We start from the raw sequence: 15,769 nt of genomic DNA on the forward strand, positions 1-15,769 counted from the left end.
AGCATGCAAAGCTCTCATTTTGAAATCAAAGTCAGAAATATCTCACAAAATGTCAAATGTTTGGCATCTATATTTGTGTTTGTAACTGCTCCCACATTGTCCTACCAAAGGAGCTAAAAAAAATTGTAGATATTTTGCTCTTCCAAAGGGTGGCATGACTTTTTGATTCAGGCAGGATTTTATATGTAAAAGTGCTGTTCGTAATATTGCATACAAAGCAGGGGGGGGTGAAATATTTTTATCCAACTGCAAATCTATGTTCTTTCTGTTACCGCCTTAGCCAGAACCCCCAAAGAAGCCATCAAACTGGAGACGAAAGCATGAGGAACTCATAGCAGCTATACGAGCAGCCAAAGGAGTTGATCAGGTCCTTAAAGAAGGAGGAAAACTTCCACCTCCACCACCACCTTCTTATGATCCTGGTATGTGAAACTCTGGAGATGTTCTTGGAAGAACTAGTTCATGAACGCTTATGGAAAATTGCAACATCTAGTAATGCAGTATTCCTTTGAATGGATAAACAAGCACATCTTGTCTTTTCCCTCCAACCCTGCCCCCAGGGCTCAAATGTCCAGGCTAAGAACATGAGCAGACTAATATTCAGTCCAACTCATTTCCTTCTTTCCCTCCTCCAGTTGTTATCTTTGAAGGCTCTACTCAAGACTAATGCCACCTAGATAGGAATAGGGATGTGCCCATACTGGTTTGGATAGTTTGGTGGCGGTGGGGGGTACCTTTAAGGGACTGGGAGGGTGCTCTTACCCTCTCTCGCTGGCCGTGTTTCCCCCACCGGCACTGTCTGTGCCCAAAATCGCTGTGCAAGGCATCAGCGTACCTTCTTGCCGCCCCAGTCAGCGTCAGACCAGAAGTGGCCAGTGTGCCCTGCGCAACAATTTTGGGCACAGCGCTGGCGGGGGAAACATGGCTGGGGAGGGAGGGTAACATGGTGGGGAGCACCCTCTTGGTCCCTTAAAGGTACCCCTCCCCGCCAAACCATCGGTCGGACAGTTAATGCACATCCCTAGATATGAATAAGCTATGTCCATGCCACAACTCCATAGGACTGCAGAAAGAGTGTAGAGTTTAGAATGGGGCATAGAACTACCTTTCCTGAGATTTCAGCTGCCATTTAAAAAGAAAAAAAAGTTTTGAACTCTCTGAAGCCAGAGAAGCATGTGCATAAGGTTTCCAGGTGGACTTCAGTGCCTTGCAAAGCCTCTTAGTCTCCTGATCAGCAAAACCAGAATAAATTATTCAGTATGGTACAATCTCAGAATAAGTGATGCAACAACAAAATCAAATCTGTGGGTACTTAATTTGCATAATTTATGCTGTAGCAGATTGTGATTGCTTGAGTAAAGGATTAGTTTGTACTCCATGTTTAGCATGGAGTACAAACAGCCCTGGATATTATCTTGCCTCCTTGTAACTTTCCCCTCTTACTGCTCTATGCCCAAGTCACTCTTTGACTAATATCATCCAAGAACGCATATTTGTCTACACCTGAAAGAAAGGAATGAGTACTTAAAACCACCCCTACATTATATATCAACCATATACTATATTATTGGTATATGTGGCCTGTCCTTACTGTATTTTAGACATGGGATTGTAGAAGTACTCCTATGGCACAAAACTGTAACATGAAAAGAAGCCCACAGTTAAGCAAAAGCTGGGTTTGCCTGCTGTCTGTTCAGATATACCTTGCTGCATCTAGGTATACAAAGTAGTGGTGGGTGATAAGGCAGATCGGGTAGCAACTGGAATGTCAATGGCAGAAAACTCACAAGAGGCACTAGGATGGTAATACCTGCCTTATTGAAGGAGGCAGTGGTACAGTCTTGACAGAGAGCCATCTGTAGATGCCCAAATAGTCTGGGACCATGTTACCTCAACACGCGGCTTCTTCCATATGACCCCCACCCTTCACCATCCCCATATACTGCCTGAATAATCTTCTGAATACTCAGTTGTGAATGTCTCAGTCATCGGAAGCTATGCTGGCATCAAACAGAAGTTTTTCAGCAGGGAGAAATCATCCTTTGGATTTCCTGCCCTAGGTAGGTTTCCCAGACCCTTTTCCGCTGGAGTTAAGGTGCATGGTGAAACCATATTTGTTTGGAAAGGCTTTATGATGCCAATAGTTTCAGTGCTGCGGACTACTAAAACTGATTTTACTATAGTTTTTAATGCTGCTGCTGACTTCTAAATATTTAAGTTTTGATGATATGTTGGTATTGTTTTTAATTGGAATAAATATTTCTGTTTTGTGTTTGTTTTGTTGTGAATCTTATGGATCTAGTGTAGACCATAGGTTGGGATAAAAATAGAGTGAGCAGATAAACAAATAAAGCTGTTCTATTGTTGATGTGTTGTGAATCTCTGTTGAATTCTTGAATATAGATTACATTCAGTGCCCATATTGTCAAAGACGATTTGGCGAAGGTGCAGCGGATAGACACATCAATTTCTGCAAAGAACAAGCAGCACGGATTGCTAGTAAAGGGAAAGTGGTTACTGATGCTAAAGGGAAGCTTCCTACTCGAACACAGGTAAATAGATTATTCTCTGTTGTTGTTGTTGTTGTTGTTGTTGTTTACACAGTCAGACAGGTGTTATTGATTGGTTTGTTTTATCCAGACATCAAGTCCTTCCCAAGGACCTGGGATGCCAGAATTTTATTATCAGTGTTGTTGCTGTTATTATTATAGATATTGTCGCAGAATATAGGCTGCTCCCAGTAATGTTGCTTTTTGTAATTGGCTTATGGTGATTTCTGTGGCCCCTATGGTGTTGAGGTGCTCTTCAAAATGTTTTGGAATTGCACCCACGGCGCCAATTACCACTGGGATTATTTTGGTATTCTTCTGCCACAGCCTTTCAGCCTTTTACTACTACTACTACTACTACTACTACTACTACTATTACTTTCAATTTGTTGATCTTTGTATTTTGTGATTTTTTCTGTTTTTTTCTTCTATTCTGCTATCCACTGGTATTGCTATGTCAATTATTTTGACTTGTTTTTCTTTCTTCTCGACTACAGTTATATCTGGGGTATTGTGGTATTGTGTGGCAGATATTTGTCTGTTTGTAGTCGGAAGTCCCATAATATTTTTGCATCTTCATTTTCTACAACTTTTTCAATTTTATGGTCTCACCAATATTTGGCTACAGATAGCTTGTATTTTTTGCAGATGTTCCAGTGTATCATCCCTGCTACCTTGTCATTTGTTTGTTTGTGGTCAGTCTGTGCGATCTTTTGACAACAGCTGATGAGGTGGTCCACTGTTTCATCTGCTTCTTTACAAAGGCGGCACTTGCTGTTTGTTGTTGATTTTTTGACTTTTGCTCTTATTGCATTTGTTTTTAGTGCTTGTTCTTGTGCAGCCAGTATTAAACCCTCTGTTTATTATTATTATTATTATTATTAATAATAATAATAATAATATGTTTTCTATACACCCTTCCAAAAATGGCTCACAGCGGTTTACGCAGAGAAATAATAAATAAATAAGATGTCTCCCTGTCCCCAAAGGTCTCACAATCTAAAAAGCAACATAAGATAGACACCAGCAACAGTCATTGGAGGTACTGTGCTGGGGAGTGGATAAGGCCAATCACCCTCCCCCTGCTAAATAAAGAAAATCAACACATTAAAAGGTGCCTCTTTGCCAAGTTAGCAGGGGTAAATCTGATTTTTAAAAATCTGTTATGTCAAAAACCTGCTCGAAGTTAAGATTGTAGAGTTCTATTTCTTGAAGTAGTTTTAAAAGCATCAGCAAAACTCTTTTTAAAAATCTCAGAAGGGGATGCTGATACAGCCACTTAAACCTTGCTATTGAAACCTTGCTATTTAAAAGCATTCAAAAGAAAACAGGAGAAATTATCTGTTTTGCTAATATTTATTCTACTGTGTTGATTGAAGAATTTTAAAAAGAAAGGCACCATCAAGCAGATGATAAAATGATAAAATAAATTGTTGGAATGTTCCCTGAAGGACCACAAGTTGAGTGACTGCTGTTTGTCTGGAAACATTGTCAGCTTCTATATCACTTTTAATGTGTAAAGTACTTCAGAGTATTTGATCACAATGCAGTGCACAAGACTAAAAAGGGCTTTATACATCAGAAGTGATAAAGAATTGCAGCTTTGTTCTTGGAGACAAGGCAGGTATTGTGGCAATCTCACAAATAACCCCTTCTTCTAGAAAGGCACATCCAGTTGTGCAAAGCCCCTTTCAAGTTTGTCCAGTTCAGATTGGGGCTCGTACTCCACTTCCACCACTTGCAGCCATAAATTGTGACTCTTGAGTGCAGTCCATGATCCATAGCTACAACTAGATGGCAAATCCATGTAGTTGAAGAGAGATGTCATGGATAGGGTTGTGCATTTTGTTTTGTTTTTTTCTATTTTGTTTTTGGCCCAAATCCGAAACACCCTCATTTTGTTCTTTGTTTGAAATTGCAAAATCTGAATTTGGAACATTTTGGATTTTAAAAAACAGCCCTGGGGCAAGACTAGTGGGTAAGGGTGGTAGTGCCCAATGGGTGGAAGCTACCACCCAAATTTCAGAGGAATTGGGCAAAGGGCTGATTTTTGGTGAATTTTTGAAGTTTAAGATTTTCCCCATAGGGAATAATCGAGGTTTCAGCAAAAGTATAGCTTCACGTCGGGGGGGAAAGAGGATGGCCCAGAGCAGAGTAGGGTGGGTGGTAGTGCTTGGTGAGGGCAAGGAAGCTGCTAGAATTATTTCAAAGGAATTGGGCAGAGGGCTGATTTTTAAAGATTTAATGGAGTCTATGCTTCTTTAAGGTTCTTCCCCATAGGGAATGATGGCGGTTTCAGCAGCCCCATAACTGCACTTGGGGGCACCGGGGTGGCCCAGAGTGAGTGGTGGTGTAGAGCACATAGGGTGCTAACCACCCCCATGGGTTGCTAACCCATGGGGTACTGAGTTGTTGTTTCTGAGATGTTTTGAGCATATGATTCTCTGGTAGCATATGAGAGTGGATTCATGGTTTGTTGTTGAAAATCTCATATGCTACCAGAGAATCTACAGGCTGGGCTTAGGCTGGCAACAAGGCAGGCATAGGCAATGGCATGGCATCTCTCAAGGGGGTGAAAAAAATTCTTCTGAAACAAAAAAGCAATGCAGTAGATAAATCCATTCCTAGGCTGGCTTACAGTAGCCATAGCAGGCTGGGCTCAGGCTGGCAACTAGGCAGGCAGGCATTGGCAATGGCATGACATCATCATGGCAACTTGAGGCATGCCATGCAATGCAAACTAGTTCTCTCTCTCTCTTTAATGAGGCAGAAAGGCAGAATGGCGAATGAGTAACTAACTTTTTGAACAAATTGAAAACCCCTCCTTGATCTCCGCCTCACCCTTGCCCCTTGCCCTGGCCATTGTGGGGTCATTAAAGAGTGGCAAGAGGCAAAAGAGCCAGTGAAGAACAAGGAGGGAATCGTCAGCATGTCAGGCCATGCTTTAGGTCACCAATCGGAAGGCTGGAAGGGCGGGAAATTCAAAGAGATGTCAAACACAAAATGAAGGTCCAAAACAACAAAATGTTTTGTAGCCGAAACATGGACGTTTTGTTTTGTGTACAAAACTTTCGGATTTGGAAAATGGGCATTTTGTTTTGTCTACAAAATACTCGAAACAGCCCGTTTCGAGTACAAAATGTTTTGTACCCAAAATGTTTCGCACATCCCTCGTCATGGAGCTGTTGTCTAGAGGCTGAAGCCCCACAATCCCTGACTGGAAAATAATAGGAACCCTCCACCATCTGTTACACCCTTATTGCTTCCCCAAGATGGGGGATGGCTCAGTGACACGGAGCATCTGCTTGGCATGCAGAAGGTCCCATGTCCTGTCCTGTCTTCTCCAGGTAGGCCAGGAGACCCCTGCCTGAAATCTTGGAGGGCTACTGCCAGTCAGTGTGGACAATATTGAGCAAGGTGGACCAGTGGTCTGACTCAGTTCTGTATAAGCAGCTTCCTATGTAAGACCTTGGGGACAAAAGCAAAGGGGAAGCAGTGGCCGAGTGGGCCGCCTTGTGTTCCACTATACACTTTTTTAAAAATCCTCAAGGCTTTTCATGCTTTTGAAATTTGAATAGAACAGTCAAAACAGCTGGATTTATTTTTGGTCCAGACAGGAAGTACAAAGTACACTTTTACATGTCCTTGCAATAAGCCCATGAAGAGAGACCACTGTTTTCCTCCATAGTACAGATGAGGAAATGAGGCAGGAAGACTGACATCCCAATCTACTCAGAGTTTTTGGTGGTTAGCCTGTGTCTTTTGCATACCAGTCCAATACAATACTAAAACTATTTGAAGCATCTTTTAATTAGGAAAGGAGGTATTTTGCCAGCAATTGCCTGGGTGCACACAGCTGTAGTTAATTTGAGAAGACACAATTATGTGGAAGTACACTCAGTGGTTTCTTATCAGTCAAACTGCTTTCTTTCCAAGGCTAATCTTCATTGTTTCAGGAGCTGTCAGGACACAGTTCTGGTTGGCTTGTCCTTATATTTCCCCCTTCCTCCTGCAAAGATCTGAAACATTTTGCAACTTTCAAAACCTTGGGTTTTTTTTTACCTTTTCCTTTTTAACAAAATAAGAGGATGAATGCTCATTTAATTGAATAAGTGTTCAAACCATGTTTTAAATATAAAAAAGAGATGGATAGTCTACCTGAAGTATGAATGGGAGGGACAAGCCTGAATTCTGAAGCAGTGCTATAGTCACTGAAGGTAGCTAGCAGCTGGGCTTAACTGTGTAGAGGGCAAATAAATAGGTATATGACCATTCCCAAAGCGGTGTACATAGAGATAGATAAATTAAACAAACAAACAAACAGATTCCTTGTCTCCAAAGGGCTCACAATCTAAAAAAACAACATGAGATGGACACTGGAACAGCCACTGGCGGGATGCTGTACTGGGGTTAGAGTTGCTAACTAGTTGTTCTCCCCCTTCTCAATAAAGAGAATCACCACTTTTAAAAGGTGCCTCTTTGCAAAGTGTGTTTTACATGGTGTTTATGCTTGTAATTAAGGCTGATGGGCTTTTTTTCATCTGTATAAACAGAAGCTGGTTTGTTTCTCCCAGCAGATTGGGACCATGGTGAGAGGACTTTAACCCTGGTCCCACCTCACCCCCGTAGCTGCTATTTAACAAGGAAAATGGCTCCCAATGATGCCAGTGAACTCTGCTTTGTTCAACTGTGTGTGTGTGTGTGTGTGTGTGTGTGTGTGTGTGTGTGTGTGTGTCCACATCAGGATCATGGCAGTTAGGTTAAAGCCCCTTACCTTCCTGCTTGGAGTCCTGTTCCATGGCAAGGTTTACTCCGTTAAGAGCTGTAATAATGTCATGTATAGCTTGGCCCTAAGTTGTTAACTTATTGCTTTGATTGGGTTTTGTTTGTTTCAGTACAAAGCACCATCAGTAAAGAAGATGTCTTCTACAGGAATAACACCCCCAGCCTCATCACGTTTGCCACAACCAAGTAAGTTAATGCAATTATCACAGATATGATCTTATATAATGGAAATAAATAAAAAGCATACATATTTATACGCTGATGGGATCTGAGCTGTTAGTGACTGACCAGGAGAGGGATCTTGGGGTCATGGCAGACAGCTCATTGAAAGTGTCTACTCTATGTGTAGCAGCTGTGAAAAAGGCCAGTTCCATGCTAGGGATCATCAGGAAGGGGATTGAAAATAAAACTGCTAATATTTATAATGCCCTTACACAAAACTATGGTGCGGCCATGCCTGGAGTACTGCATACAATTCTGGTCACCACATCGAAAAAAGGACATTGTAGAACTGGAACAGGTGCAGAAGAAGGCAACCAAGATGATCAGGGGCCTAGAGCACCTTTCTTATGAGGCAAGGTTATTGCTATTTAGGGGCTATTTAGTTTAGAAAAAAGACGACTGCGGGGAGACATGACAGAGGTCTATAAAATCATGCATGGTGTGGAGAAAGTGGATAGAAAGAAATTCTTCTCCCTCTCCCATAACACTAGAACCAGGGGTCATCCCATGAAATTGATTGCCGGGAAATATAGGACCAGCAAACGGAAGTACTTTTTCACACAACGCATAATCAACTTGTGGAATTCTCTGCCACAAGATGTGGTGGCAGCACATCTGGAAGGCTTTAAGAGGGGTTTGGATAACTTCATGGAAGAGAGGTCTATCAATGGCTACTATTTTGGAGGGCTTATAGGCCATCTCCAGCCTCAAAGGCAGGATGCCTCTGAGTACCAGTTTCAGGGGATTAACAGCAGGAGAGAGGGCATGCCCTCAACTCCTGCTTGTGGCTTCCAGTGGCATCTGGTGGGCCATTGTGTGAAACAGGATGCTGGACTAGATGGGTCTTGGGCTAGGGATGTGCAAACAGGTTCGACCCTGAACCTGTTCGAGGTTAAACTGGTTCGGTTTGACCGTTTGGGGTCAAACTGACCCCAAACCCCCCCATTTGGTCTGACCCCGGACTGAATACCCCCTGAAGTTTGGGGGGTTCGCAAGCTTTAAATTCTAGATGGCCTTGGGCTAGGGATCTGCAAACAGGTTTGACTCCGAACCTGTTTGAGGTTGAACTGGTTCGGTTCGACTGTTTGGGGTCAAACTGAACAACCCCCCTTCCCCGTTTGGTCTGACCCTGGACTGAACACCCCCCAATGTTTGAGGGGTTCACGAGTTTTAAATTCTTTTTTTAAAAAAATTGTTTATATTTTACCTTTTACTCCCCTCAGAGGAGTTCCTAAAGGTGGTGGGTGGGGGGTTGTCCGCGGATGTTCTCTCTCCCCCGCCAGCCTTCGAAATGACCCCCTCGCCTGGTTTGGGTGCTCTTCGGCCGGTTTTCGGCCTTCACCCAGCGGCCATTATGCAGACCGCGCGCCCGAGCACATGGCCTCTGCGTGGCCCGGGTATCACAGCTATGCACATTGCCTCTTAAATGATCAGGAGAACCTATTATGGCAGGCTCTCCTGGTTGCCTAGGGTTACAGAAAGAACCTGGTACTGGGGTGCATTATTTACCCTTTCAGAGAGAGAGAATAACTTGGTGGTAGCAAATATGCTTTTCATATAAAAGATCATAGATTCAAAATCTGGCATGCCCGGGACAGCCCGGGGAAAAAATCCTGTCTGCAACATTGGAAAGCTGCTGCTAGTCAGTGCAGACAGTACTGACCAGATGGACCAGTGGTCTGATTCAATATAGAGCAGATGCATATGGTTTTATGCAGCTGGAAAAGCTGCATAATGTGGTGACTGGATAAGAGGTAGGCAAAATGACTGTCAAAGGCAGAAAGCTGTTTGTAGTCTTAAATGATTGCAAGTCTGCTCTAAAACATATGAAACAATGACTTTTGCAAGGCTGCAACTGCTGACTTGCTATTTCAGAAATCAGAAGCATTGTGTAGTGGACAGAGCATTGGGACTGAACAAGGGAAATTTGGGTCCATATCTCCACTCAGCCCTGAAGCTTTCCAGGTGACCCTGGGCTAGTCACCATTCCCACGGTAGTGGTGTGTCAGACTTGTGTTCTTTATTGTGTGTATGACTTGGGATTTAATTAGTTTCAGCCTCAGCTGGCCAACCCTCTCCCTTTTGCTACTTTTCCAATTGAAATCTCTCCCCCTGCACCTGCTCTACTTGCTGTTATGCCTGCCAGGATAAATACAATAGAAGTGAAGTGTGCTGGCGACCACAGAGCCCTGTGGTTGTCTTTGGTAGAATACAGGAGGGGTTTACCATTGCCATCTCCCACGCAGTATGAAACGGTGCCTTTCAGCATCTTCCTATATCGCTGCTGCCCGATATAGGTGTATCCCATAGACTGGGAAACATACCAGTGGGGATTCAAACCGGCAACCTCTGGCTTGCTAGTCAAAACATTTCCCTGCTGCCCCATTAGGTGAAGGTCCTACAATAGAAGTACCTACCTTAGAAGTATCTACCTTATTTCTTCTTCTCCAGTTAGGCTGATAGCAGGTTCCGGAGGGTGATTTTGATCTAGGGAATAGTAATGGGGAAATTAATGAACCCCCTGTCCTTCTAGAGGGCTGCTGCTGCAATCCAGCTTGACTGCTCCCCTGTGGTTACTTCAAGTTTTGTCCTGTATCATGTAGTTTGGCTCTGTGAATTGGGCACAGAAGTGATGTCATGTTTATTTTAAAAAGGTACACCTGCCAGTAAATTGCTGTCTACAAGTGGGCCTGTAGGAAACAAAATCCAGAATTCATCTCCAGCTCATAAAAACTCAGCAAAGACAACCCCACAAACTGGGTAAGTAGCAGCAATAGCAATAGCACTTACATTTATATACCGCTTTATAGCCGGAGCTCTCTAAGCGGTTTACAATGATTAAGCATATTGCCCCCAACATTTCTGGGTACTCAGAAGGATGGAAGGCTGAGTCAACCTTGAGCCCCTGGTCAGGATCGAACTTGTAACCTTCTGGTTACAGGGCGGCGGTTTTACCACTGTGCCACCAGGGGCTCATCAAGTACACATATAATGTGATGTGTCTGTAAGGATTCCTTGGTATGAATTACGATCCGTGACTCAGAACATTCACCTTAAATATGAGGTAAGCATTGCAATCCCTTAAAGTCTGTGCCAGACGGATTTTAGTCTGAGCAGATATCTGTCACTAATCCACTTACCTGGCTGTTGCTCTGGTGGCACCTGCTGCTGCTCCAGAAGGTTTCCTCGTCCTCACTCCAGTGTTTCCTCATCCCTTCCTGGTGCTTCGAATATGGATACAGCAGCAATCCAGGAACCTTTCTAGTAATACATTTCCTGGTGCCTGGGTTCTTGCTATAGCACCATTTTAGGCACCAGAAGTGAGAGGGGGAAGAGACAGAGAAACATATTTGCCTCAAGAGCAGTGCTCGCTGTTGGAGGGATTTCCAGATGATCCCACACACGCCAGCCCAAAGCCATTGCCACTGGGGATACTTGGCTTTGTTGAGCCACTTACAGAAGGGTGGGGCGTCTCTCTGATTAAGATGTTGCTGGTCCAGCTGGTTTGTATGTAATTCCCTTTTATTCTGGCCAGAGCATGGTGATGCTCTGACATCCCAACAGACATCCTAACAGACATCCCAACAGAATGACTAAGCTTATTGAATAGAATGGCTTAGTCATTTGGATGCCAAAGTGCCATTTAAGATATAGTAAGGAATTATTTTGATAAGAAAAAAGTGAATTGATATGTACAGTTACCCAAATGCTGTGTTTCCATTATCTTGTATGATAAGAGCATCCAGGCCTGGATGCCACAGGCTTCGCTTCCTTCTCTGTAGCAAGTAAGGCGTTACTTTCATTTCTGAGTCATCAAATAAATGGTGATGTGCATCAGTATGTCCCTGGCCAACCACTTGTCATGACTTATTCCATGGCTAGCACTGATTTTGAGTTTCCCCCCATCAATTTTTGATGGCTTGCACATTTTAAGTAAATTTTTAGTTTTGAATTATTTGTAAATGATTAACTGCTCATTTAGATTCCATGTTATTCTGGGCAGCATTTCTCATTCTGCTGCAGGCAGTGGCTCAAATACCAGCTTACAAAGCAGGGGTCTTGGGGGAATTTGCGCACTGCTCTGTGTGCCTGCATTCTGCATGATTTGTTGCGCAGGTTTTCTTTATTTTTGATCAGGATACGGTTCTAGTGGGATTTCCAGGCACTATCTCAGTGACAGAGCATCTACTTTGCATGCAGAAGGTCCCTTGTACAATCTGTGGGATCTCCATATAGGGCTGGGAAAGAGCCACTTTCAGTCATTGTAGACATTGCTGAGCTAGATGGACCAATGTCTGACTTGGTATAAGACAGCTTCCTATGTTCCTAGCTTGCAGAATGCAATCATGTCCTGTTTTGACCTCTCTTCTTTCTTTTTTTTGCTTTCTTAATTTTATATTTTATATTAAATGTTCCCTGTCATCCTGCTTTAACGTGTGTATGAATTTATCCTCCTCCTGCACGGAAGATCAGTGGGTCACAGTTTTTCAAATGAGGCCTTAATGGTGATCTCATCAAGCCATCACCATGTTTCCCCTGTTGGAAATGTTAATGGCCTCCTTTTCCTTTTCCTCACTGAACTGTTCACCCCAACTGCCTTCCATTTGGCATCCTGCCCTCCAATTCCAGTCTGTTGTATGCGGGAATTCTGATCTAGCATCAGAGAGGCCTAATGCTGGAAGCTCTGGGCAAACAACCAACAGTGAGTGTCAGCATAAAACAAGACAGTACAAGCCAAGCAAAGAAGCTGTGTTTTGGTTCACAACACAAACAACACTTGGCTGAGTATGGTTAGCTCTGTAGTTTCAGCCTGTGAACCTTATCAGTGGAGGTACAAACATAATAGTTGTTGACAACATCCTAAATCTGGAGCCATTACTATTATTTTGGGTTAATAACACCTGGAGCTTCCCAGACAGCAGGCTTTACCACGGGTTTACTATGGGGCTTTACTGCAAGTTCGAGGTTGCCTGCCAAAACCAATGCAAACAGTGGGTTGTTTTTTTTACCCTGGATATAAAATGGGCTATACTCGTAACGCACAAAGAAAAATGTGAATTGTGAAGTGCTCCCTGATAGCTCACAGGGACTTTGGGGTAAATTTGGCTAATACAGGTGAAACTCGGAAAATTAGAATATCGTGCAAAAGTCCATTAATTTCAGTAATGCAAATTAAAAGGTGAAACTGATATATGAGACAGACGCATTACATGCAAAGCGAGATAAGTCAAGCCTTAATTTGTTATAATTGTGATGATCATGGCGTACAGCTCATGAAAACCCCAAATCCACAATCTCAGAAAATTAGAATATTACATGGAACCAATAAAACAAGGATTGAAGAATAGAACAATATCGGACCTCTGAAAAGTATAAGCATGCATATGTATTCAGTACTTGGTTTGGGCCCCTTTTGCAGCAATTACTGCCTCAATGCAGCGTGGCATGGATGCTATCAGCCTGTGGCACTGATGAGGTATTATGGAAGACCAGGATGCTTCATTAGCGGCCTTCAGCAATTCTGCATTGTTTGGTGTCGTGTCTGTCATCCTTCTCTTGGCAATGCCCCATAGATTCTCTATGGGGTCAGGTCAGGCGAGTTTGCTGGCCAATCAAGCACAGTACACTGTATACTTTTCAGAGGTTCGATATTGTTCTATTCTTCAATCCTTGTCTTATTGGTTCCATATAATATTCTAATTTTCTGAGATTGTGGATTTGGGGTTTTCATGAGCTGTACGCCATGATCATCACAATTATAACAAATTAAGGCTTGACTTATCTCGCTTTGCATGTAATGCGTCTGTCTCATATATCAGTTTAACCTTTTAATTTGCGTTACTGAAATTAATGGACTTTTGCACGATATTCTAATTTTCCGAGTTTCACCTGTATGTGAACTCACACCTCCATTCTGGAGGAGATGCAAACTAAAAGCCGGATGTGAAAAACTTCCTGGACTGCTTCTAACAGCATTCCCTATTAGAAATGCCATACTTGATCATCTAAGTTTGCATTTACTTTGTTTTAAGAGCTATATTGTGCTGGTGGCTCATAAGAGTGGTGCAGTTGGCACAGATAGCTGCTTCTTACTACTTTACAGCTGATGAAACTGAGTAAGTGGCTGACAACCTGACTAATGAAGCATGAGGCTTCAAGGGATTGTGGGGACAATGATGGAAGAGGCCTTAGAGTTCTGAGTGCTACTTTTGCTCTGGAATATGCCCTCTTATACTTGTACTCTTATTTCTTGGACAGCAGCATCTGATCTACCCTCTTATTCCTGGATGTTTATTTGGGGAAGGAAATGGAGGGATATCAGCAGAAAGTTATTACTGTGGATAGTCAACTTTGTTTTGAGCTGGGTTGGGTTTTTTTAAGTGTGTGTATTCTTTTCCCCCTCTAGATGGCAATATTTAACCTATATGTGAGAGTCAGATAAATCAACTAGGAGCTTTGATAATATTTGGTATTGATAATAATAATGATGATGATGATGATGATGATGATCATGATCATGATAATTAATAAAGATCCCCCAGTGAGGCACTACCTGGGCATGGTTGTGGGGCTTGCGTGCTCTGAGGAAGGTGAGAGCTATGCCAAAGGTCCAACCATACTGGATATGTCTCACCAGAGGAGCCAGACAAAGAGTGCCTCTCCCATCAACAATATGGTGAGACGTAACTTTAATAAATCTATACTGGATCGGTCGTCGCCCGGGTCAACAAGGACCACGCCAGGTGCTATAGTCCCTGGACATCTGGTGGCAAGTGGGCAACAGGACTCAGGATCTTCAGTTGAGCAACCAGGGCTTCAGACTGCAAGGTTACTGGAAGAAACGTCGCTTAAGCGAAAAATATATACAAAAAATGCCAACAAGGAAATAATGATCTGCTATTACAAGTCTAGTCCAACTAGAAGAAGTTATTTAAAAAGAATGTACCAAATTTGGAAAGAGAAGCATCCAGATACAGAAATAACAGAACAAAGGCTAGCAGACCAGAGAAGATTCATAATAAGAAATAAAGTATTCACAGAAGTTGAGCTGGAAGAACTGCAAAGAGCAACACAGGCTCAAGATATGGAAGAAGAATTACCACCAACTGAAGCAGTTGCTCAGGCGCAGGTGGAGGAAGTGTTGGAAATAGAGGATGCCACTGTTGCTGAACTGTTTCAAAATCAAAACCAGGCAACCTCCCTTTTGCCTTCACTTCAAAAACCCGAATGCCATTTAACAGAAAAACAACAAGAACTAAAGCAAAAAATAACTGAGCACATGAACCAAACAACCACCAGGGTTCGACTTCCCGCTCTAAAAACAGTTGCCAAAAAACAACTCGCTCAGGCATTAAAAGATGTCAGTGCTGCACTTGCAGAAATAACAACCAAGAATTTGCAAGAAACAAACCAACTAATGTACAGTGCAGCAACAATAACAACGCAAGAGCTCGGATATAAGACCATTGGACCTGTAAAAAAAAGAAAGTAGTACATCACCTAAATGGAAGATTAGATTAGAAAATAAAATCTCCAGGCTTAGATCAGATGCTAGTAAATTGAAAGAGATGAAAGACAAGAAGCTGAAGAATGAAAACACCAAACAGTTTCTGATCCAAAAATACCACCTAGATTCAAGGAAAATTAGAGAAGTCCTGGAAATAATAAAACGGCAAATAACAGCAGTGTCAAAGATTAGCAGATACGAAGCCAGAATTACACAACACAGGCAGAATCTCCAATTCCATTCGAATCAGAGACGTTTCTACCAAAGCACAGAAGGAGAAACTACAAAAAAAACAGAAACACCAAATAAAGAAGAAACAGTGCAATTCTGGGAAAAATTATGGGACAATCCAATAGACTATAATAAAAGAAGCAGGTTAGGTAAAAGAGGTCAAAAAATGTAACCAACAAATGCAAGATCTAATAATAACACCAGAATAAATAAGTGAAAGAGCAAAGAAAATTAAAAATTGGACTGCACCAGGCGACGATCAGCTGCACAGCTTTTGGCTGAAACACCTAACAAGCCTTCATAAACAACTATCAAAACAGTTCAATCACATTTTGCAAGGAGGTGATATTGAACAATGGCTAGCAACTGGGAAAACTCATCTCATAATGAAAGACCCAGCAAAAGGTGCAGTTCCTAGTAATTATAGACCAATAACCTGCCTGCCAACCATGTTCAAATTATTAACTGGAATAAT

At 42.5% G+C, this 15,769-nt stretch overlaps 1 protein-coding gene across 3 annotated transcripts in view; it reads left to right on the forward strand.

Annotated features, from left to right (window-relative positions):
• The window catches only part of ZC2HC1A (zinc finger C2HC-type containing 1A), a 53,637-nt gene that overhangs the window by 25,445 nt on the left and 12,423 nt on the right, over positions 1–15,769 (forward strand). For all 3 annotated transcript variants that reach the window (XM_053244640.1, XM_053244638.1, XM_053244639.1), the window contains 4 exons: positions 281–422; positions 2,404–2,552; positions 7,445–7,520; positions 10,211–10,316. In XM_053244640.1, the coding sequence (XP_053100615.1) occupies positions 281–422; positions 2,404–2,552; positions 7,445–7,520; positions 10,211–10,316 (473 nt within the window). The remainder of the gene's footprint in view (positions 1–280; positions 423–2,403; positions 2,553–7,444; positions 7,521–10,210; positions 10,317–15,769) is intronic.

The sequence above is a fragment of the Hemicordylus capensis genome, chromosome 4 (assembly GCF_027244095.1).
Source record: "Hemicordylus capensis ecotype Gifberg chromosome 4, rHemCap1.1.pri, whole genome shotgun sequence".
Taxonomy (NCBI): Eukaryota; Metazoa; Chordata; class Lepidosauria; order Squamata; family Cordylidae; genus Hemicordylus; species Hemicordylus capensis.